General features: G+C 47.3%; 5 protein-coding genes across 5 annotated transcripts; 2 read left to right on the forward strand and 3 right to left on the reverse strand.

The window, feature by feature from the left end:
- On the forward strand, positions 1-5462 carry LOC117845123 (potassium transporter 22). Its single transcript, XM_034726043.2, has 3 exons — positions 1-518; positions 680-1036; positions 3288-5462. The coding sequence occupies exons 1-3, from the start codon at positions 104-106 to the stop codon at positions 5198-5200; spliced, it is 2685 nt and encodes an 894-aa protein (XP_034581934.1). The 5' UTR covers positions 1-103; the 3' UTR covers positions 5201-5462.
- A 595-nt stretch (positions 5463-6057) lies between these two features.
- On the reverse strand, positions 6058-8927 carry LOC117845125 (uncharacterized). Its single transcript, XM_034726045.2, has 3 exons — positions 8495-8927; positions 7714-7821; positions 6058-7608 (listed from the first exon to the last, which is right to left on the reverse strand). The coding sequence occupies exons 1-3, from the start codon at positions 8630-8632 to the stop codon at positions 6271-6273; spliced, it is 1584 nt and encodes a 527-aa protein (XP_034581936.1). The 5' UTR covers positions 8633-8927; the 3' UTR covers positions 6058-6270.
- A 1636-nt stretch (positions 8928-10563) lies between these two features.
- On the reverse strand, positions 10564-15306 carry LOC117845126 (uncharacterized GPI-anchored protein At1g61900). The gene is made up of 8 exons (XM_034726049.2): positions 15138-15306; positions 14599-14832; positions 13852-14436; positions 12676-12921; positions 12508-12519; positions 11808-11951; positions 11144-11188; positions 10564-11009 (listed from the first exon to the last, which is right to left on the reverse strand). Exons 1-8 carry the CDS (start codon positions 15184-15186, stop codon positions 10930-10932), a joined length of 1395 nt encoding a protein of 464 aa, XP_034581940.1. The 5' UTR covers positions 15187-15306; the 3' UTR covers positions 10564-10929.
- Positions 15307-16622: 1316 nt separating this feature from the next.
- Positions 16623-20265, forward strand: LOC117845127 (polyadenylate-binding protein RBP45). Its single transcript, XM_034726050.2, has 7 exons — positions 16623-16996; positions 17492-17999; positions 18855-18910; positions 18987-19117; positions 19432-19528; positions 19632-19775; positions 19922-20265. The coding sequence occupies exons 1-7, from the start codon at positions 16781-16783 to the stop codon at positions 19922-19924; spliced, it is 1155 nt and encodes a 384-aa protein (XP_034581941.1). The 5' UTR covers positions 16623-16780; the 3' UTR covers positions 19925-20265.
- Positions 20266-21197: 932 nt separating this feature from the next.
- Positions 21198-24035, reverse strand: LOC117845128 (tobamovirus multiplication protein 1). The gene is made up of 10 exons (XM_034726052.2): positions 23822-24035; positions 23488-23578; positions 23317-23369; positions 23079-23171; positions 22920-22991; positions 22638-22756; positions 22481-22544; positions 21961-22014; positions 21609-21686; positions 21198-21520 (listed from the first exon to the last, which is right to left on the reverse strand). Exons 1-10 carry the CDS (start codon positions 23987-23989, stop codon positions 21428-21430), a joined length of 885 nt encoding a protein of 294 aa, XP_034581943.1. The 5' UTR covers positions 23990-24035; the 3' UTR covers positions 21198-21427.
- Positions 24036-24070: the final 35 nt, after the last annotated feature.

Here is a 24070-nt window from a genome sequence, read left to right on the forward strand (position 1 = left end):
CTCTGCAGGCTCAATCTATCTATCGGTCCTTATATCAGAGAACTCAGAAGAGAGGGAGAGGGAGAGGGAGAGGGAGCTTAATTTGGCCGCCACCACCAGCATCATGGTGAACGACGACATGGAGAGCGGCGGCGGCTGCGAGAGGAAGAAGCCGGCGAGCAGCAGCTGCTCCGACGACATGGCGGAGCTGGATCGCGCCCTGGCGGCGGTGGAGCTGCCGACGACGGTGCAGCGGCAGGACTCGCTGTACCGGGATGCGAGCCGGGCTGGTGGCCATGGCCAGCAGGGGCAGCAGGAAGGTTGGGCCCGGACCCTGCGTCTGGCCTTCCAGTGCGTGGGCGTGCTGTACGGCGACATCGGGACGTCGCCGCTGTACGTGTACTCGAGCACCTTCACCGGCGGCATCCGCCACACCGACGACCTCCTCGGCGTGCTCTCGCTCATCATCTACTCCTTCCTCCTCTTCACCATCATCAAGTACGTCTACATAGCGCTCAGGGCAAACGACGACGGAGACGGTATGCATGATCAGATCATCTCTAGCTAGTATGTATACTAGTATAAAGTGGTAACACCTAACCTAACCATCGAAACCGATTCGTCAACTTACAAAATGAATTAATTAAAGGTGTTGTTGGGTTTCCTTTCACATCGTCATCTGACTTCGATCCATGCATAGGCGGTACGTTCGCCCTCTACTCGCTCATCTCCCGTCACGCCAAGGTCAGCCTTGTCCCCAACCACCAGGCCGAGGACGAGCTCACGCACGCCGACGACGACGACGCCGCCGTGCTCAAGTCCTCGTCGCTGCGTGGCAGCCTGCGGCGGCGGACGGTGCAGCTGGCGTCGCCGAGGGATCAGCGGGCGCAGTGGCTCAAGGACCTGCTGGAGACCAGCAAGCCCGTGCGCATCTCCCTCTTCCTGCTCACCGTCCTCGCCACCGCCATGGTCATCACCGACGCCTGCCTCACGCCGGCAATCTCCGTGCTCTCCGCCGTCGGAGGGCTCAAGGAGAAGGCGCCCAACCTCACAACAGGTATCCATATATCTTTATGAATATATATCATGCATTTATTAATTGATGATTTAAGCAAGAGAAACGTTTACGTACATGATCATTATTAAGTCAAGTGTTGAGGACTAATATAGTAATTGATTCCAGGAAAGAAAGAAAAAGATGCATGCTTGACGATTGCAATTGCATAGATGACGCACGCACGCGGACACCACAAGCATGCACATGCATATATGACGGAGGGAGTACTATTTAGTATGCAACTATATAACTATATATATATATAAATAAATTGATAAAGATGCTTGGGTGCGCATATGATAAATTATTGTAGAACTAATACTAGTGAGGAGTGCCACTGCACTCCTACACATCCACTACGCTTCAACTCCTTAATTAACTTCAAAAAACTATTTCAAAAAAAATTAACTTCAAAAAAACAATTAATGTACATATCTACAATCAAGCTAACTTTTGCTATTCATCTAGATATACACCATGTCTAGATATATAGTAAAAACTATATAAATCTAAAAATGGTCAAACGACATACAATTTGGGACGGAGAGAGTACATATCAGATGATGCAAAGGCATTCTCATAGTCCTATAGCATATGACGATGATCAGAGCAGGTCAGCCATCAAATAAAACTTTCCACCATTAATCATGAAATTAGCTAGTCAAACACGCGTGCATTGTTGCGGGTACCGGAAGCATACAACTAGAGCAGCCCTATTAGAGGTGGCCTCAGATGTGAACACATTCATTTTAGGTGGAAATAGAGCATGGATACTAGATATTTTCTAATAGAGGTCCTGCAACCAATTTTATGTGATGTATAATCATCATGAATACGTGTCCATGCTCGTTTTCTTTAATAAACCTTGTAATCCCAAGCCCATTTATTAAACAACGACACAATAATGACCTTCGTTACAATGTTTCTAATTAAAAGCAATATCCTTATGCATATATTACGAAAGTAGTTTGGTAACAAATCTAGAAACACCAATATTTTATTGCCAATAATTATCTTTATGACACGGTTACTAGCTAGGTTAGAAAGATTTTTGCATTAGTAACAATTTTAGATAGCACAGTTATATTTAGGATGGGAGCAAGATAGTAAATCCAACGGATGAACATTCCATTTGTAAATTTTGCTATCCCAACAACGTAATATAAATGCATGAGGGTTTGTATACATGGTTTTGAGAGGGTATCAATCAACACGGAATACTACTCCTCTTTCCATGTCAGCGGTATGGAGCTGTAACTTGACATGGATTATGGATCCAATCCAATAATATAATCTGTTGAGCAGTCTGCTTCCTTGTGATAAATGGCCGGTAGCTCCGTCGTTGCGTCGTTTACACGCCTCAATTAAACGATACACTTGCTTGGATCATATCACTGTCGATTCATTAAATTAAATTATATTAGTGGGTGGTCCAATAATGTAATCTCAAGGGATAACTGTATACAAAATCATTAATCGACCATTCTCGACACAGAAAATGAAAACCATGAAAGTGTACTACTTGTTCTATGTTTTGTAAATTATAAGTATAAAATGTAACATGATGGAGAAATGATATATAATTAATCATGTCTCTGCATGCGGTGGGCCGCAACTTAACATCGCCATTAATCTTGCTTACCGATGGATGGGGATGCATCGATCGATCAGCAGGTAGCTCTCTCTAATCAGCTATAGGTAGGCTATAAATGCAGAGGCACCATCTATCTTTCTATCTATCGATGAGAGGAATAGTAAAGCTACTAGCAGCAGCAAAGCCAGCAGCTACTTTGATCACCATAATGCATCCTCGAGCACCTAGCAGCGCAGTAGGAGTACCTCCTACTAGCAGAGCTTAATTAACAGTGGTGACGACCAGTGTGTGAACACGCAAATCCATCCGCTTTAATTTTAAGACGCACTGATGTGATGTGCTAGTCTGCTAGATGCACCTTGCCTTGATCTTGTCCATCTCTCCGTCTGTTTCTTCATCAGCATCTATCAGCATTGTTAATGCTGATAGATTCCAGTGATGTAGTTAACATTCCGTCCTAAATTACTATTCGTTTTAGCTCTTCTAGTTAGATACACATCTTTTGATATGCATATGCATATATGTTCAGATACATAGCAAAAATAATCCAAAATGAATAGTAATTTGAGATGGAGGGAGTACATGTTGATCCACGATCAGTAGTAGTATGTATGCTATCGCTGAATGAATAATAAAATTGCTGAACAACAACTGCAGAGCAGATCGTTTGGATGACGGTGGGCATCCTGTTGGTCCTGTTCGGCGTGCAGCGTTTCGGCACCGACAAGGTGGGTTACCTGTTCGCCCCCGTGGTGCTGCTGTGGCTGCTCCTCATCGGCGGCGTGGGCGTCTACAACCTCCTCCGCCACGACGTCGGCGTCCTCCGCGCCTTCAACCCCAGGTACATCGTCGACTACTTCAGCCGCAACGGCCGCGACGCCTGGGTCTCCCTCGGCGGCGTGCTCCTCTGCTTCACCGGCACCGAGGCCCTCTTCGCGGATCTCGGCTACTTCAGCGTCCGCTCCATCCAGCTCAGCTTCGCCTGCGGCCTCGTCCCCGCCGTGCTCCTCGCCTACATGGGCCAGGCCGCCTTCCTCCGCCGCCACCCGGCCCAGGTGGCCGAGACCTTCTACCGCTCCACGCCGGAGGTGCTCTTCTGGCCCACCCTGGTGCTCGCGCTCGCCACCTCCGTCGTCGGCAGCCAGGCCATGATCTCGTGCGCCTTCGCCACCATCTCCCACTCGCAGGCCATGGGCTGCTTCCCGCGCGTCAGGGTCCTCCACACCTCGCGCCACTACCACGGCCAGGTGTACATCCCGGAGGTGAACTTCCTCCTGGCGCTCGTCGCCTGCGTCGTGACGGTCGCCGCCCGGGGCACCACGGCCGTGATCGCCGAGGCGCACGGCATCTGCGTCGTGCTCGTCATGCTCATCACCACGCTGCTGCTCACACTGGTGATGCTCCTGGTGTGGCGCGTCAACGCCGCCTGGGTGGCGCTCTTCTTCGCCGTGTTCGCCGCCGCCGAGTCGGCCTACCTGTCCTCCGTGCTCTACCGGTTCGCGCACGGCGGCTACATCCCGGTGGCCATGTCGGCGGCGCTCATGGCGGTGATGGTGCTGTGGCACTACGTGCACGTGCGGCGCTACGAGCACGAGCTGGAGCGCACGGTGTCGCACGAGAGCGTGCGGGAGCTGCTGGCGCGGCGCGACGTGGTGCGCGTGCCGGGGGTGGGGCTCTTCTACACGGAGCTGGTGCAGGGCATCCCCCCCGTGTTCCCGCACCTCGTCCACAAGATCCCCTCCATCCACGCCGTCCTCCTCTTCGTCTCCGTCAAGCACCTCCCCGTGCCGCACGTCGACGCCGCCGAGCGCTTCCTCTTCCGGCAGGTTGCCGATCATCATGCTGACTCCGGCTCCGACACCAACAGCACCAGCCGGAGCCGGGTGTTCCGGTGCGTGGCGCGCTACGGCTACCGGGACCCGCTGGAGGAGGCCAGGGACTTCGCCGCCAGCCTCGTGGAGCGCCTCCAGTACTACGTCCGCGACGTCAACCTCTACGGCGTCGACCACCTGCAGCCGGGAGCCAAGGTCAGCTACCCGACCTCGCGATGCGACAGCATGGCGACGTCCATGAGGCGCCAGAGGTCCGTCAACATGATGATGATGCGGCCGTCGGCGTCGTACACGGAGAGCCTGGCCCTGGCGCGGGCCAGGTCGACGTCGTCGGGGACGATGATGATGTTGGCGCACTCGGCGTCCTGCAACAACAGCAACATCAGGCCCACCACCACCACGACGGGCGTGTTCGCGGAGGAGATGCTGACGCCGGCGGAGTCCTTCTCGGAGCTGTCGAGGATGGGGAGCGCCGCCGGAGGAATGATGAAGGTGAGCCTGGAGGAAATGGCGCGCATCGAGGAGGAGCAGCGCTTCATCGAGAGGGAGATGGAGAAGGGTGTCGTCTACATCCTCGGCGAGGCCGAGGTGGTGGCGCGCCCCAACTCGTCGCTGCTCAAGAAGATCATGGTCAACTACGCCTACGCCTTCCTCCGCAAGAACTGCAGGCAGGGAGAGAAGATGCTCGCCATCCCAAAGTCGCAGCTGCTCAAGGTCGGGATGTCATACGAGATCTGAACATCTACTTTGCTTGATCCATGGATTGTTCCTGGATGCTTTGCTCCGTCGTTGATCCAAATGGTAGCATAGTAGGTAGTTGCAGGCGTCTGGGCAGATTGATTTGTTGATGCTACATTACGCTACACTATCTAGATAGTACTCCCTCTGTCCCAGTCCTTTTAGCTTTTCTAGACGTATAGATCTAGAGGTATAGATATTATTATGCATCTAGATGGCATGGTATATCTAAATTCATAACAAAGTCTCTAAATCTTCTTAATTAAGCTGTTCAATAGTACTTGATGCATGCATGCCTGCTTTGCATAGGCTAGGCCCACCTACAGAGACAAAAGGTTCTTTCGGCCCCGGCCCACAGGCGAAAGCAGAAGGGAGGATCCTACCATTTTTGCCGGGCAAAAAACATCTCGAAACCAGGTTTGGGCCGTGCCAGTGCCAGCCCATCCTTGAATGCAAGCCATTGAATATTTGAATTGAACTTGTGGTGATTTGTTCCAGACATGGCAGGGCATAAAAGTATGATGCTTTGTCATGCACCCAAGCAAGCCACTCACGAGTTCGTGCATGCGAGTATGCTTTGTCTGGAACAGGACTGACTATGCTTGTATGCTTTTGTCTCATCGTCCGGCATGGCAAGCTCGCATGTACTGCAACTTTTATGTGCTTTCCATAAAAGCAGGGAAAGCATTTTGTTTTTTTCAAGGCTTTCGTTACTTTCAGTTAACAATATATGAAACACTATCTGTAAGATAGTAACAAAAACAAGAGCAACGCTAGTACAGTTTTCAGACTTGATATCACAGCCCATGACAGCCGGAGCCAGAGAGCCTTACAGAAGAAAGAAATGGTGTACAGCAGGCCTCTCAAATGTTTCTCATATGTCAATAGACAGATTCAGTTACAGGCAGGAAAATGTTTGGGGTTAGATTTGAGGCCTCTATTAGCGTTAACAGTAGTATACTTTATGTGAACAATTTACATTGGGCAAGACTAGCGTATGGAGTATGATACATGCAAGGCTGGGGAATGAATTTTGGTATGTACTATGATACATTGGTGTAACCCAATATTCAGACACGCTTTCCTTTACTAGCTAGAGATGGATGGATGGACGGATGGATGGAAGAGCCTGCGTTGTGTTTGACTAGTGCGTGGACAGGCTTGTGATCATCCATCCTGGCCTCCATGAGCTTCTCCCTCAGGCTCTGCTGTGGAGGTGCTGCTGGGGGCGCTTCCGCGGTGGCGCTGGACCTCCTGTTGGAAGACGGCGACCAGCCGCCTCCAGTCTTGTTCCTGCTCTCGGCGATTGCCGACCTCCAGAGCCTGCGTATGAGAGCGGTGTTCTTCCCCGCCGAACGCCGGCTGGCTCCCGAGGAACGAGCCTCCAAAGCAGAGCGATCGCTGGTCCCGAACCAGCTGCAGGAATCCCTGCCTCCGTCGTAGTCCATGTCGTAGCCCCCGTCGTCTTCGTCATCGATCTTTGCCAAGAAGAGGTCGGTCGCCGGGCTGACGGACTGCAGCGGCGTGTTGGAATTGGAATTGGAATCCGAGGACGCGGGGCTGTTGGCGCGGCGGTTCATCTCCATCTCCATCTCCTCCTTCTCCTTCTCCTTGCGGAGGAAGTGCTCGAGCACGGAATCCGCATCCACCGAATCATCATTGTTGTGTTGGCTGGCGCGGCCGCGAGACCTTGCGGCGGATGAGCTCGCCGCCGCCGACTCCCGGTTGGTCCGACGGAGGAAGGCCTCCATCTCGGCCTGCAGGCGGCTGAGGTGGGCGTACTTGGCCTCGAGCGCGAGCTTGGCGTCGGAGAGCTTCATCTGGACGCGCTCCTCGCGCCAGACCTCGGCCATCTGCAGCATCCGGCGCTCCTCCTCCATGTCCTCCCGCATGCGCAGGCACTCGCCGCGGAGCAGCTCCACCTCCGCCTGGTCCTCCTCCATCTCCCGCGTCAGCTCCGAGCACGCCTCCTCCATCAGCTCCCGGGCCTTGCGCTCCATCTCGTAGCTCTCCGCCTGCTGCTTCGCCGACGACCGAGCCTCCGCCAGCTCGCGCATCAGCCGCGCGTTAGCCTGCTCCAGCTGCCGCCGGTGAGCCCGCTCCGAGCTAAGGTCCTCTCTCAGGGCGGCGACGGCGTGGCGGGCCTTGTCCCGCACCCGGGCCTTCTCCTCGGCCACCTTCCGCAGGAAGCGGTCGAGCCTCTTGGTCACCACGCGCCGCTCCTCCTCGAGCTCGCTGATGTGGCAACGCGCCTTCTCCAGCTCGGCCTCCATTAGTAGGAGCATCAGAGGAGAAGAACGGGCTGCTGGTGTTGATCGCCATCGCGAGAGACAGTGATGATGTTGGTTGTCCCATTTGGTGGCCTTCTCCAACATCGAGGAGGGCAGCTCCTCCACGCAGGCCTCGATCTGATTCATGATGCAGCGCAGTGGATGGATGAGCTGAGTGAGGTTCAGTGAATAAAGTAGTAGTAGTAGTATCAGGCAATGAGGAAGAATTGCAAAACACAACACCTTGTCTAACATGCCTTTGTGGTGGTGGATACTGCAGCATTGGCAATGGCTTCCAATTCCAGCAGCCCTTCTTTTGCCATGGCAGTGGTGGCTTGCTCTCCTCCCTTCCTGCGAGCACAGCAATGAAGTGAAACTGCTGCTGTTGTTCCAATGCAAACAAGTCACAACATTGACAAGGAGGCAACAGCAATTGATTCACAAAGTTTATACTATCCCTACAAATCTCATAAAGTGCGTCATGTCCCATTGCATTGCATATATGGCCCTCCTGACTGGCGATTTGTGAAAGACCTGATCACTTTTTGCCTATCATGCCATGGGAAATAGAAGCAGAGAAGCAGAGAGCAGCAGGGGAGGAGGAAGAAAGAAACAAGGCTGGCTGCAAACAGAAAGCAGGAGGCGTCCATTCATCCAGAAGAGACTCAGAGAGCAACAATCTCAAGGATGCCTGCCTGCGAAACTTGACTGACCCGTGCATCAGACTGAAGAAAGGCAGCCCGAGCGAGTGCCAAACATGCGTGCCTTATAATAGCCAGGATTGTACTAGAACATTCATTCATATCATAGTAATAAACATATAAAAAGGGCACCTTTGGGGATCATCAGATCAGTCAAAAAGGAACCAACTTTTGGTCCCATCTTTAGCTTGTTTTAAGCTGAGCCCAATTTCATCTTGTGATTTTCCTTGCTTGATTATATTATTTGCCCCAGGAGCACAAATCAATTAGCAATCAGTGCATGGATCACGGAGGAGGAGGAGGAGGAGGAGGCGTCAACATACCGCTGCTTGGGTTGCCTTCATCCTCCGGGCGTGGCGCAGCCTCCAGAGCCCGGCGGCGAGGGACCTCGCCGAGGCCGCGGCGCTCCCCCTGACAGGGACAGAGGCATTGCGGCGAGGGGTGGCGGAGGAGGGGGTCATGGGATGATCATGGACATGGAGAAGTTGGCCGGAGTTATTGTTAAAAGAAGATCATGAATGAATCTGATGTGGTTGTTGGTTTGCATGCGCATGTGACATGTCATGTGTGGCGTGACCAAGCACGAGGAACCCATCGCAATCGCAACTATTTTCAGAGGAGAGAGAGAGAGATTAGGATGCTGGCTTTGCTATTTATTCTAGACTTGTAGCTTCTCCACCCTTTCTCTTCCTCTTCTCGCCATGTCCATTCCTACTCCGATCCTCGCTTCAGATGTCACGTGCCAAAGCCAATGCTACACGCACTCTAGCTACTTCCATGGATTCTTCTCCCTTTTGAGATCCAAATTCTTCTCTTTTTTCTGGATTCATAGATATACTAAAAATTGTAAGAAAATGATTATGAAATGAGATGTATATCCTTGCATAATACATAGCATGCTATGGGGTGAATTGAATGGAGCGACGACAGACGTGGTTGGATTGGATGGAAACTTGTACCGAAGCAAAGTTGGATGGATTCATCCGTCCGCTCCGGATTGGTGGACCCACAAGCACAGAGACGAATATTTGGGTCCTTGGCTCGATGCTGCTCATGCCACTGTACCATCTTCGTGTCGTGTCCGGCATCTAGTAGTACTGTAGTGTAGGTCATCGATCATCTTTCATGATTTTCATTTGGGACATTTGAAAATTAAATATATAATTTATATGATACGAACTTGGTATCATCATATTCGTACCCTAGAGATACTTTCCTATATTTTTGTGGTATCACACAAATAAATAATTAATAAGTAATTGTTGGTCAAAACTTTGTTCACTGTAATTTTTTTGTTGTTGGGATCTCTGACCATCTTTTGGATTTTTTTTAGACAATGCAAGAAATGTTTCTTCATGTGTTTCCTTCTAGGAATGCACAGCAATGGCACGTGCAATAGGAACTTTGTATGTGTTCGATGGAGTGCGAGAAGAATATGTGCGGTACTAGTTGTCTAGGTTAAATTTACCGTGTCCACTTTAGAATGAAGGCGATGCAATCATGAAATAAGGTGTTGAGCCGGCAGTTTGATGTTGGTTGCTCCTGCTCAATGTTCGTTCAATTATTCCTTATATATCAAACAAGATAAAATGTTCAATTATTGGCATGGTGCTCTGCCCCACCCAGACCCAGGTGGGGGGATGCTATTCCTCTGTTCCACCTCTTGATTGCAAATATTGGCCCTTTAAACAATACAAATATACAATACAGGAAGCTATCTGATTTTGGTAACTATGGGCCTGTTTGGTAACTCTATCTGATTGGTAACTATGGGCCTGTTTGGTAACTCTATCTGATTTTGATTTTCTATGGGAGTTGGTTCTCGGAGAGAAGTGATTCTGTAGCTGAAAGTAATTCTTTTTGATTCTTTGCATAAACACTTAAAATCAGGATGGAGAATCACTTCACAGAATCAGGAGAAGCTACTTTTTTTAAGCTCCCAGCCTCTTAGTTCATTTCAGAGAACCACTTCACAAAATCAGCAGAGAATCACTTCTCTCTAAAAAAAACTGTTTGGAAGCTCTACCAAACGCACCCTATATATATATACATATGCTCTATGCAGCAGCAGCAGCACAACTAGTTTAATTCCCTTTGAAATTTGAATGGAACGTAGCAACTTTACAGGAATTTTGCTGGAAAGGAACCGTTTCTTCCATGCAGCTGCACCTGAGATGGGACCTGACCCCCAACATCATTGAGACATTCAAATGGAGCCATTCAACACCAATTATTCAGAGCAACCTGAATGATATATAACTAACCAATTATTCAAAACAGCATACCGCCACTGCATGCTTAACTGGCGGCGCCAACGCAAATATCTAATACCAAGCACAGAAGAGTCCATTCCAGCAAACATGTCATACCACCTTGTATTGTACCAAGAGGATAAAATACTAATAACATTTATATCAGACTTCATGGTGCACCACACCAATATGATCAATTGAACAATATGAATGTTAACCAATGCTGAAAGAACCCGTTCCCTCCTGCCAAATCGCCATGCACTTTGGATTCACCACCCCCTCTTTCTCACTATACAAAACAAATATAAATTATTGCTATCATTATATTATATGCCTTACAACAAATTACACTAATATATAGCTACCAGGAGATTACAAAAACACAAAACACTTGTGAACCTACAACACTTTGATGCGACCACCAGATCGCAAAAACTCAAGCTCTTCACCAACACTTCCAGTTAGCTCTCCTGAATGAATCTCAATAATTGCCAAACTGGACTGCACTAAACTTGCACCACGAGCACCAGAACAAGGGAGACCAGAGAAACAAGCAGGCTTAGCTTCAGGTTCTTGTGGTTCACACCTGCAAAAAGGAACTCTCAGATCTTCTTGTAGACGCCCCAAAAAGGAAAGTTTCATCTAATCCTTCAGCTCTACACAAACGCCAGAGATCAAAGCAAACTGAGAGAGTGCGAAATTAACATCTAATTTTCTCACCATTTTGTGCCGATGTCGCAGCAGGTCGCTCTGGAATATTGACAGCTGTATACAGAAGCACAAAAAATTACAGCAACAGCATAACATGATCAAAGGCAAAGCAGCAAAAAGACACATTCAAGCACCATAGGATGCCCATGACACAATATAGTTGTAAAGTTGTATATTTAAGCATTCCTATGTCACAAGTGCTTGCCTGCACAGCTAGGCAAACAGAGGTTCAGATCCAAAATGGAAGATTTTGAGGGTAAAAGCAATTTTTACTCTCTCAAAAGTAAAACGACTAGTCTTTGACACGAGATATATTAGAAATTGTCCGAGGAGGAGGAGGAGGAGGAGGAGGACAACATACGGCAAGAAGACATGAGTATAATGCCACAAGTAGAAACAAGAAAGCAAGGTGCATACTAAATCACAGAACTTGCTTCTACAACAAATTACATCTTCAGACTTCATAGCACACTGATTCTGAGAAAGGGGGGGGTGAAACAATCTAGTGGAATACAACAGAAAGCTTCAGCATTCAATTTCATAATTTTGAAGTGTAGAGGTGCTTTACCAAATAGCATTTAAGAGAAAACCAGAAGATGTTCATGTGTTTGTAAATAATAAATAAAATAACTACAGTGCAAAGTATGTTCAGCACAGCAGGTAGATAACATACATTTATTGCACGATGAGGATGGTGCTTGCATGGACGATGGCCATGGGGCCGCAATGTTATCATTCAGATCACATGTGAAGCTAATCCCAGAAATGCGGTCAAAGGATGCATCCGAAGGCATACTTGGAAGAAGGCATCCAGATTCTGCGTAAAACCACAAGACCAATCACTACCAAGGAATAAATCGATTTCTTTTCAGTACAGCTCAATGCATTGGATGATGTGAAGTCTAATGTAGTAAGTTTGAGCATAAAATTGTAAAAAGCTAGGAAGTATTGCAGAATTAATCTGTCAGCTAGGTAGGCAAAATATAAACCTACAAAGCCAGATTACAGAAGCAATTTCTCAATGAAAACAAGGTAGTCAATAATAGATGTGCTTAGAATTTCAGCTTCTACATGCAGTTCCATTATATAAATTCCAGGTGAATCCTAGTCATCATTTCCAATTCCAAATAGTAGTTCCTGTTCTTGCTTCTACTTCTAAGAGAGCATAATAGAATTTAACCCCTGGCAAAAAACTAAATAGAACAGCTCAAAATGCAAATTAATGTGCTAAGGCATGCAAAATTAATGGAATGTTGCAAGGAAACGTGGAATTCAGTCTCAACTCAATCATAGCAAGGCATGCCATGTAAAAAAATGGTTTACAATAGACAGATTAGAACAAAGTAATAAAAAACTTGAAAATGTCAACTTACCTTGAGATCCAACTGTATGCAAATCCAGTAGGAGACAGTCATGCAAACACAATTGTTGAGAAGATAGATAGATATTTCATCAGTTCAGTTGCCAATGCCAAGCAATGAAGAGCCAGAAGATAATATGGCCCTTATGCATAATCAGTTGATAGTTCCTGAATAACTCACCTTGAAGTGAAAAATCCTTTAGTGTTATTTGACAAGAGCTATAGACATTCGTGCTGACATTCATCTTTTGCAACTTTGCCCCAAGGAAAGAAGCACAATTTAAAGCTTGCAAATTTGTTATGAAGCTTTGCTTTTGCAAATGGGCTACATAACTTAACATAGCCTTGCAACATGTAGTACCGTTCTTGATTATTCCACCACACTCTTTTGCCACCTTACTAGTGTCTGGAAAGCTTAGCGGGCAAACTGGAGGAATAGAGCAAGAATAGGCCCCTCAGTACTAAAACTATTAACAATGAACAATGAGAATAAAACTCATAATGCAGTATAGTATTATAAATTGTTATTAACGAACGTATATCCATGTATTCCACTAGCTCCAGTAAAACCTTAAGTCCAATAAAATTTTGAAATTTAGTACATGCACAGTTATGGCTATTCAAATCTTCCAAAAAAAATCCCAAATAAATGTGCCAAAGCTATTGTTTTCTTAATCTAAATCATACATATTTCAGCACCATGTCACCTAATTCCTTAATGACATATTGCTGAGCCAAATATGGAGTGAAAGCCTTGCATTGGGCTCCTATTGAGTTCCATGCTATCAATTTCAGACAGTATGGGAAAGCTCCAAAGGTTCCACAGGGCAAAAGGAAAATTCAGACACCCTACATGGATTATTCAGTCTCTTGCTTTGAAGTATTGTCCTCTTCAGCAAAAATTTAAAAAAGGTCCTTAAAATTATAATATTATGCTGAAGCATTTTGTTTCCTTTATAGTCCTGAAAAGTTTGACCTCTCGCAATCTAGTCCATGATTGAAATGTGCTCCAGCTTTAATTAATGCTATGATGTGCCCCTTTATGGATTTGATATTTGGATGTAAGCACTGTTTTCATCTTCAGAAATTCAAGCAGATCAATCTGCTTGGTAAAGAAGCCAATCACATGCCGAGTCAAAAAATGCTGCATGAACATGGTTTTCAATATCTAGTATCTCAGAAGTTATGTTCCATTTTAATCATTTCAGATGAACTAACCAATAACTAAGCTATAATATACTAACTTTGCAAGCAAACTATAAGCGAGCATGGAATATATGTATTCATTCTAACAAACAGAAGGTAACAACTGAAGACATGGAAAGCATATTTGAATTAGTTATTAGTTTGGAAGTACCTCCGTTGACATTGCAGTTAGATATCTGCCTCAGCATTTGCTTTGCGGACGGTGGGTCAAGCCTGCTCGACAACCATCTGAGAACAACGTTCCTGCAACTATCAATTTTCAGGCTCCCAGTGTAGCTCGTCAAACCTCCATCCTTGGACGAGATTTTCTGGGCAGCCTCGTTTATAGCACTCTGACATGTCTGACTGCAGCATTCGTTAACAGGGTCAATCTTTCGACAGGCCTCAAGGAGCTTGGACGAGTCAATGACACTCTCAAATGCGTCCACAGTGCTGACAGGACATGATCCCTCGGTGACATTCGAGAGGTGAACCGAGCAAAGGCTGTGGAGGTTATCGCTGGCACCTTGGCTCAGCAGCAGCTCCTGGACATCCGACAGGCAGTAGTTGGCGACGGTGGGATCCAACGCGAGAGACCCTGTCTGCTTGCTAGACTGCCCTATGAGGATGGTCAGTGTTGCCTGAAGCTGGGGGCAGCAAATGACATTGGCCAAGAAAGGAGCAAACGAGGTGAAGCAGTCGACAGCTGTGGTGGTCATCAGCTTATCGACAGCGGTAAAGTTCAATGTGCATTTCCCTGCATTGAGGAATTGGCAGGCACCTTCAGTTCATCAGTTGGCAAGGCAAACTACAGCTGCAACTTGTTGAGTTGTCAAAACTTTGGAGCTGCCCCAACCAAGCAGCAAGCTCGAAAAGAAAGGAGTAAAGTAGACTGACTAGTGACAGAGAGTGTAGAAACCTGAGAGCTTGGGCGTGCTGTTGTTAAAGAAGGGCGCGAGCGGAGCAGGAGCCAGGAAGGGAACAAATGGCTTCGGTGAGCCGCTGGGGGAGAGCTCGGGCATGGGCATGAGGCCGCTGGGCGGGAGCTCCGGCATGAGGCCGCCGTCATTTTCGCCTGCGTGAACGATCCGGTGAAGCGGCAGGTGGCTCTGAGCAAATGCAGTGCCTGAATCACGCAATAGACCCTGCAAACCTGCACATTGTAAAGGGAAGAGCACAGATCAGTGGCCTTTGTTCCCGACAAGGAGAATTAAAATTATTTGATTCTCCCAGGCCAGGCAGTGGCAGGAAAATTCAGGCGACAGCCGTAGCTAGCAGCCTCCCTGCTGATGGATCAAAATCCGAAGAAGCAGCACAGGGAATGGACGAGCATCCGGGAACCGGAAGGAAGCAAGAATCCATGGCCCCGCCGTAGTGAGCAGCTTAAACATTGGGGATGAAATAGGAGCAGGGAGGGGAGGAATCAGAAGCTGAGGCAGATGAGGAGGAGGTACTCACAGAGGACAGAGAGGGCGGCTACCGCGAGGAGCCACCCGGCCGGGGCCATAGGGTACCGCGGCAGCAGCGGGCGGCGGCGGCGGATGGGTGGAGGCGGAGGAGAAGGGAAGGGGGGCGGCGCCGCTGTCAGCGCGAGCTCGCGGAGTTAGGAAGTGGAGAAAGTAGGCAGCTCGCTTTGGAAGGGAAGCATATGAAAATCATTAGGTACACACGGAGATCCTCCCGTCACCCAGAGCCCATCCCATCCATTTGTTTCGCCTTAAATGTTAAAAGTCAAAGTTTAGCTTAAAAAAAACTCCAAATACTACTAGGGATAAGTGAACATCTGTTTACATGAATCCCTTGAATTGAACGTCATAACATTTTTTACTCACGGTTGTTTAGTTCGTATATTAACCAATTTTTAAAGAATATAAAAGCATAATAAGATAAACTATAGCTACAAGTTTTAAAGAATATAAACATCATATTGTTTCTTATCATGTGGGCAACAAAACAACATGCCTTCATAGCTACACTAAACAAATTGAGTACCATTAGCTCAACGTGTGTGAAAGCATAGGGGCAATCAATTAGTGGCATTAGTTTGTATGGTTAGATGGGAGCTACCTTATAGTGTGGTGTTGAGGTCTGAGAGTACAACTTGATATTCAAATAACCATGAAGTTATTAGTGCATAAATAATTTGAAATCATTATATTTAGAGTATTATTACTATGGAAGGAATACCAGGTAGTAATTTATTTTTGACATAGTTGATGCGTGAGTAGCTTGATAAGTTGTTGGTAGTAGAAAGAAGAAAAGGGTATCCTGGAGGTACATGCCTGCAGGTGGGCGTAGCAAGGGACGGATAGGGGTGCTGAGAATTGATGACGCCCCATTTATTAGGCACATTAACGCCCTTCATTCAATCCCGACCCTTGCCACCCTGTACAGGACAAGCCTCGCTGCCAAGTGGGACCAGGCGCCCCCACGGGTCAGTTAGCTGCCGGATCCGGCGGGCGGAGTAAATACGCGGCGTGGTAGTAACTGATCGGGGAGATCGGTCACTGATCAGTGGGACCGAGGCGGTGGTGGGCCCAACACGTTGTCGCGAATCGCGATCGGGTGGCGTGGGAGTGCGTGTGAACGCCACGCCGCCAAGGCCCAAGGCCCAAGGCCGAGGCGACGACTATATACACAGGGAAAAACGGGAGCATTTTTGCTTTGACAAAAACTCGTTCAAGAGAAAAATGGCATTTTTGCTGTTCTTAATCAATTTTTATACTGCTACAACCTCCGGTTAAGAAAATTCGACGTTTCAGACCAAGACAAAAAAAAAACAACTTGCTTGCTGACTGGAGGCAGTAACTTGCGAGCAAAAAGAAAAAGAAAAAGCCTAAGAAAAAGGAGACGGACGAAGAAATCCGTGGGAGAATTTGAAGGCGCCTGGCCCGTGGGCCGGAGGTGGGGACCTGGACCGTTTGCTGCGGCCCGTGCTGCCTCCCTCCCCCTTTCTTTTTTTTCCTTTTTCGCTTTCCTCTCTCCCGCGGCGTCGGCGTCGGCGGCGGCGGCGGAGCTCATCATTGATTGATTGATTGGCTAGGGTTTCTCCCTCCCTGCCTCCGCGCTCGCCTCGTGCCACCCCCACCAACACCGCGGCCATGGTGTCGCCGCACCCGCTCAGCTGGGCCGATGCGCCGCCCTACCACTACCACGGCACAACCCAGCCCCCGCCCGCGCCCGCAAAGGAGGACGGCGGCGCAGTTGCAAGGGCAGGAGCAGGACAAGACGAGGGGGCGCGCTCGCTCTGGATCGGCGGCCTCCTGCACTGGATGAACGAGGACTACCTCTACGCCTGCTTCACCTACTCGCCCGAGGTCCATGCCCGCCTTCTTCGCCTGCCTCCATTCAATCTATCGTTATCCATTCGATTCGCCTCCCATTGGGGTTGGGGAGGACTGCCCGCCCAATCCACTACCTAACCTACTGCTTCTAGGCCACTGCGTATTGACTTTTTTATTAGTACGCTGTCATCGCTTGCCTGATGGCTAGTTTTGTGCCAACCATGTGACTCGGCCATCATCAAACTTCCCCCATATATCTATATAATAGTGAGCACTACTCTCTAATCTCTACTGTGCTTGACCAAATGGTACTACATATTAACATCTATCCCACTTTTCACTTTTATTACTGGCATACCATAACATGACTCTCATCTATAGTATTTATACGTTGCTAGTACCGTTGATTGCATATTTGCATTTGCCCCAGTGAGGACTGCATACACCTATTTCATTATCGTGTCGTTGAATATCGGTTTCTTCCTGTCCCCTCATTGCTCATATCTTTGTTTCCCGACAAACATGCAGCTCCTTTCCCTTGTCGTAAAGCGGAGCAAGCATACTGGCCAGTCGGAGGGTTTTGGCTTTCTCAGATTTAACGACCATGCTACTGCCACTCGCATTCTCAAGAGCTACAATGGTCAGAAGATGCCTAACGCTGATCAAGATTTCAACCTCAACTGGGCCGCTCAGTCATATGCTCCTAACAAACTTCCTGATCAAGATTCCAAGCTCGACTGGGCCACGCAGCAGGATGGGCACACTAATGACACTGCTGCTGCTTCTGAGCATGTCATATTTGTTGGGGACTTGGCCTATGATGTTACTGAATACATGCTACACCATCTGTTCAAGAGTCGATATCCATCGGTCAAGAGTGCAAAAGTTATCTTTGACAAGCTTACTGGCCGCTCAAAAGGCTATGGCTTTGTTCGCTTTGGAGATGCCAATGAGCACGTACAAGCAATGACAGAAATGAATGGGGCATACTGTTCTACCAGGCCTATGCGAATTGGGCCTGCTCCCAACAAGAAATGTACGTACACACACCGGCTAACTAATCCACACTTTAATTTCTGACTACCTTTGGTTTTTAGTCTCCTTTGTCTCCTCAAGTTGCAGTGTTTCAAGCATGCATTACTGCTTATGTTATCCCTCTCAGTAGCTTCCCTCCTGCATGAATAAATTCTTCCTGCTGTCATATTGTAGCTTGTGGCCCTTTTTGCCCCTAGTAAGTACTGCAGTCAGGATTCTCAGCATTGCTTAGATGCAAGTGGAGCTAGTTCACTCTACTTAGCTTGCCCATTCAAGGAGTAGTCTGGCATGCTATCTATCCCAATAGGTCTTTTCTATCTCTTTTAGCTCCGCATTAGTTGAAGTTATTTTCCATCACCTGTCAAGTTGATACTCTTGTTCTTAATTTATATATTCTGGATTGTCACAGTGATGCATCTTTGATGTATTTCAAGTCGCATCATATGCTTCAGCTATACATGTAAAATATTTCACCTACAGTGATTTGTTTATCTGCAGAAGGGTTTGTCTGCTGGTCTTTCTCAATTCATTTGTTAATGATCTTAGTGCTATATTTGTTGCATATACTGTACATACAGATGTCAAATAGCTATTATGATTGGTAGACATTTTGTAGTGTTGTATGGCGTTGTTCTAGTCCCCATGTCTACTTGACTAGTGGTGTGTGAATAATGAAATATCGATGGATCAGAATGCCCCGAACATGCAGTGCATTGTCCTTGGCTAGTGGTGGGTTATCTCAAATACGTGTGGGGGGGGGGGGATTCATATTAGCTAGTAACTATTATGTTATCCTGTACAATTTCTAGTAGCAGTGTCCATAGCACTATTTAATCACATTTCTTCTGATATGCAGATTTTGACCACAGCACACAAGGAACTGATTCTTATCACGATCCAAACAATTCAAGAGTGAGTTCATGCCTTTTCTTTTCAAAGGAGTGATTTGTAAGAACATTTAGCCTAAGGATGCATTTGTTGCTTGCAGCTGTTTGTTGGGTCCCTTGATCAAAGCATCACAGATGATGATCTACTGCGGGCCTTTAGTCCATACGGAGAGCTTGTTAATGTCAGAGTACTACCGGGCAAGGCATGCGGCTTTGTCACATACTCAAACAGGTAATTCTTTTTGCCATCGACTCATCATGATTTTATATTGTAGATGGTGGGCCTGCCAGCTAGCTGATCAAATTCCTCATCATGATTTCAAGTTATATGAGGACTAAACTTGTGCGTAGGTTCTGCCTTGGAAGGGACCTACTAGGTTATCTCATAAAATTTGTCACATGTGTTTTGTATACAAACTGCAACTGTAGATTTGTGATTGCAAGATTGTAAATTTTGGGTGTGTAATGCATGTTTTTAGTTGGCCGGCATAGTCCCCTCAAATGTTGTTTGCAGGACGATTGACTTGTGAGTTGTATGTCTTGTAGGGCATCAGCAGAGGAGGCCATGAGAATGCTAAATGGGAGTCAGCTGGGAGGTAACAACTTGAGACTCACATGGGGTCGCCGTTCTGGTAACAAGCAGGTAGCTTTTGTTGCTTGTTTATTTGCTAGTTGCTAATTTCAATGGCAAAATCGTATGGTTTTGTTTGTTGACATGCGTACTCTTGGTGCACAAATATGAGCAGGATCCGCGAAATGGTGGCCAGCATGGACGCCCCAAATGCATTGATCCTTCTAGCTTCGGTTGGTCTCCACAGGATCCATATGCTTATGCTCAGACAGGCCATCCAGGATATGGATATTACCAACATCAGCTGCCCACAGTACAGGTAAATTTTTATCTCTCATGAGGATCTGGAAGAGGTCTTTCTCCAGAGATTCATTTTAATAATCAAAATAATAGCGTCTGTTTCACTAAGGATCTGCATCAGAAATTCGATCAAGTATGATGAGTATGCTCTGTATATTTGTGCAGTGAGATCACCATGTGAAGGAACATCACAAGGAACAGCATGTAGAGAGATTTTTGGTCCATGAACTTGGAAGAACTTCCTCTCCTTTTTGGAAATATAGCTTTCTTCCTTAGTTGCGCTCCCATGAGAAATAGCTCCGTATCCCAGCACGGAAGCCCCCCTGCGATGCCTGGGACTAAGAGTTTTTACAGACGTCGAGAATTTAGCCCCCTTTAACCTGTTGGATTGGCTGAATTTTGGTAGCTTAACTCGGGTTCAGAGTGACTTGTCAGCTGAGGCTGTAGACGACATTACATTGTGGTTACCTTTTACTGGCTAAATCGCACTTGTGATGGTGTTTCTGAAATAGTTCCGGGTGCTCTACTTGTCTTATTTGAACATTTAATTTTCTACATTCCATAGAGTGAACTGTCCTGCTACTTGCATTGTATGCGCTACACACGTACAAACACACAATCAGCTGAAGCTGTGAAATTACAATAATAACCCATTACATGTGGGAACTAGAATAGGGTAGGATTGAAGAGCAGGTTGCGATGAGTCGGCGAGGTGATGCGTCCTCGTCCTGGTAGATGCAGTGGATGATCCGGGCAAGGTTGAGGCACAGGTTGCTGGCCATGTTCTGATCCGTGGCAGATGACATCTCCTTGTTGAGCTCCTTCCAGGTGTCGGCGGCGCGGGCTTGGTCCTCGCCGGTGCACCAGGCCCACCGCCATGCAGCAGGCGAGGCATTCGGAAGAGAAGCGCTGCCGAATGCAGATCAAGGTCGTTGTCTTCCTGCTCCTTGTCATCGGCAGCAGTATGATGAATGGAGAGGAGGATGGCTTCGATCTCCTCCTCGAAATGGTAGGCGATGCCAAGACTCTGCAGCTGATGGATCATCCTCAGCCTGCTGCTTGCACTTGCAGCCTCCTCCAGCACCAGCAGACGCCTCACTCTCTCCTTGAGGGTGGTTGTTGCTGGTTGCAGCAGCAGCTGGTTGCTGGCTTGTTGGTGGCTGAGCGATGAGCAGATGGAGTCGTAGTCCCAAGTGGTGGGCTCGTAGTTGGCGGACTGCCAGTGCGGCGACTCCACGGCGGCCTGGGCGTGCTCGCCGGCGCACACGGCATTGGGGGAAGTACACGCTTCACTTTAAGATCAACCACTGATAATCAAGTCATTGGCCCCTATCGGCATCAACAGGCAGCATCAACAATATAATGCATATGCAATTCAGATAATGTCATGTCATGCTCCGGGTAGCAATAGCAAAACCAACCAAACACAACACCTTGGAGATGCAACCACAAAAGGAGTCGCCAGTTTCATTTCATCAGAGTACCACTCAACACCAAGACTCTTCTCATCATATAATATGTTGATGATGATGATGATGATGCGTCACCACCAATGGATGAATGCTTCCAGGCTTCCATAAACACAACAAGGCAAGCAAAAGCATTCAACTCAACTGGATGCAGCTCATCCACACTTCTTATATAGTACCATACAAACATCATAAAATCTCTCTAGTTAATGGGGTGGTATTGTGCCGATACCCGCTTGGGAGGAAGCTTCCGTAGGACGAACAGGACTAGCGCAGAAGGCAATATCTCCGTCAGCTGCACAATTGGAGTACACTTATTAGAATACTGATGAATACTAATGCCAGGGATAAATAGACGCCATAATAGCAAGTACAAGGCATACCGTATAGTAGAACAAGTCTAGGATTGGATGGTCCAAAACCTCCAGAGATACATCCCGATCAAATGCAGATAATGCCACCTACCATCAGTGCACATAACAAGAAAACATCAGAAATAAAAAGTCCAACGTCTGCAATTTCTATACATGCAGAATGTTTCCGAAGTGAAGTGACTTTGTAAACAAAAAGTCTGCTCTTCACACAAAAGTGCAAAGCGGACTACTCGACTATGTCTGGTTGTGGCCAGGCCCATATTGTACAGGTCAGCATCATATGTCTAGTTTGAGAATTGAGACCAACCAAAGGAACAGCCAATTCTACCAACCAATCAGTAAGTGACAACAAAATACTCACCACAACACATCTTATCAGGAAGCAGGTTACGCAAATTGCTGTCACAGTCCCAACCTGAGACATTTTGGAAAATGCAACGTCAGAACGAAAAAATTAATTATGGAGACAGATGATGGGCCAAATAACCCTTGATACGTTATCGAGAAACCGGTGAGTAATTAAAAAATTGCACATCAAAGTAAACGATTTTAAATTATACAAAGACATCATAAACAATAGTCAGTTAGTCACCAGACAAATGGCCTGTACAGCACAAGATTTGACTACGGTTTATTAGAGCTCCAAAAATCATGTTTCGGACACTGCAAAGAATTAAATGTTCAATGCATGATGATTTCCACTGTTTAAACATGAGCATGATATTCTTTCGCAGTTCATAGTAAAGGTCAAAAGGATAATGTCAACCAAATGCTATGTATACCCAAAAAGCATTCTATGTCAGCAATCTGTTTTCCACTCTTCAGTAGCCTTTTCAAGGGCAGTTGAACATGAAAGGTAGCAGTTAAAGTGTCACAATCACCTCATAAAGCTTCTTTTGCCGCCCCTTTGATTCAATAGGGAAACGTCTCAGCAAGAAAAATAACCTGAAGGGAAACAACGGCAGCACATTTTTACATAGTAAATAACTAATGTTGCAAGTTAGTACAACAGGAAAAGACGCAGAGACATTGGTATACCTTCCACCATATACTGAAAAGCCAAGAAGCGCGACAAAGGAGACAGCTACAATGAAGAGTTTGCTGGCCAGCTCAACCGCGGCATTATCATTTATTCCGAGGTATATCCATATGCAAACCTGTCCAGATGTCAAAGCAGAGGTACTGAGTCAAAGGTAGCAAAGATTATCTGAAGCATTCAGTAGAATAGGAATTTAAAGAAACAGACAGAAAGTAGACAAAGTATTTGCACAGACAGGAAGTAAGAGATAGGATGTTGAGTAAATATGATGAAGAAGAGACCTGAACGACATATATGATGCTGTTAACGGCAATGTATGCAGGCCTTAGCTTGTCTGTTGGGAGACTCCTGGCCTGCAAGTGGAGCAACATTTCTGCTTGTATCATTTATTTGATTGAGAAAGGAAGGATGACAAGTGTAGGTGAGACAGGCAAAGCTACCTGATGGTAAATTTCTGCCCAGAAGAGCACGAGTAGAGTGTATGTGGAGAAGAAGAGCAAACCGGGGAGATCTAGTAGCACCAGCTTATATACCTGTTGATGATTGGACAAAGGGTGAAGGTGTTTAACAACAAGGGTAGAATCTTGATGTTTATGTACAACAAGAACAAAGTGAGTGCTCATATAAATGAACTAGTATTAAAAGGAAGGTAAAGTAGAAGGAAGGGATGCCACTTACTTTTGTGCGGAGGAGGAAGACATGGACATGGAAGCCGAAGACGAGAGCACGAACTGCAGGGATAAGGGCTTGGTTGGTTAGTTGAGGTTGAGGACGTCCGTGGGATGAATGAAATCCGAATGGGGAATTAGAAGAAGAAGCATTATATTGTTAGGAGCATTGATTACCCACCCCCATTGACAAGGAAGTTCATGAGGTGGAAGATCTTCTGCGTGGTCCATCCGAGCTCGGGCACCCGGCGCTGGATCCTGATGAGCTGAATCTGCAAGGGATAGGGGTAGATGGGGCCGTCAGAGAGGAGCGAATCCGCAATCTGATTTCTCGAATTGGAACGCTGCTCCCCCGCTCGGAGGAAGAGCGGCAGCAGAGGTTGGGTTGGATTGGATTGGATTTTTGCAGCAGGGTAGCACCGCACGAATCAATCGGCGAAGAGCAGCTTCGGATCAAGCATCAAATATTTTTTTTGTGCCCCCAAAGGCCAAAGAGGTGGGTCGGACGGGCGTACCAGTGCGACGGCGGAGACGAGGGCGTATGCTGCGGAGAGGGAGAAGAAGGCCGCGTGCTGCCACTCGGGTGACTCGTTGACGTCGTTCCACCAGCCCCGGAGCAGCGGCGCGGAGGCAGAGGAGGAAGCACTGGCGGCGGCCGCGAAGGAGGAGGCCAGCTCCCTCATCTCGCTCTCCGGGAAGGGGGAGGGGGGAGGGGGGAGGGGGAGAAGGGGTGGTGCGGTGCGGGCAAGTCTCCTCTTCTCCTC

The sequence above is a fragment of the Setaria viridis genome, chromosome 2 (genome assembly GCF_005286985.2).
Source record: "Setaria viridis chromosome 2, Setaria_viridis_v4.0, whole genome shotgun sequence".
Taxonomy (NCBI): domain Eukaryota; kingdom Viridiplantae; phylum Streptophyta; class Magnoliopsida; order Poales; family Poaceae; genus Setaria; species Setaria viridis.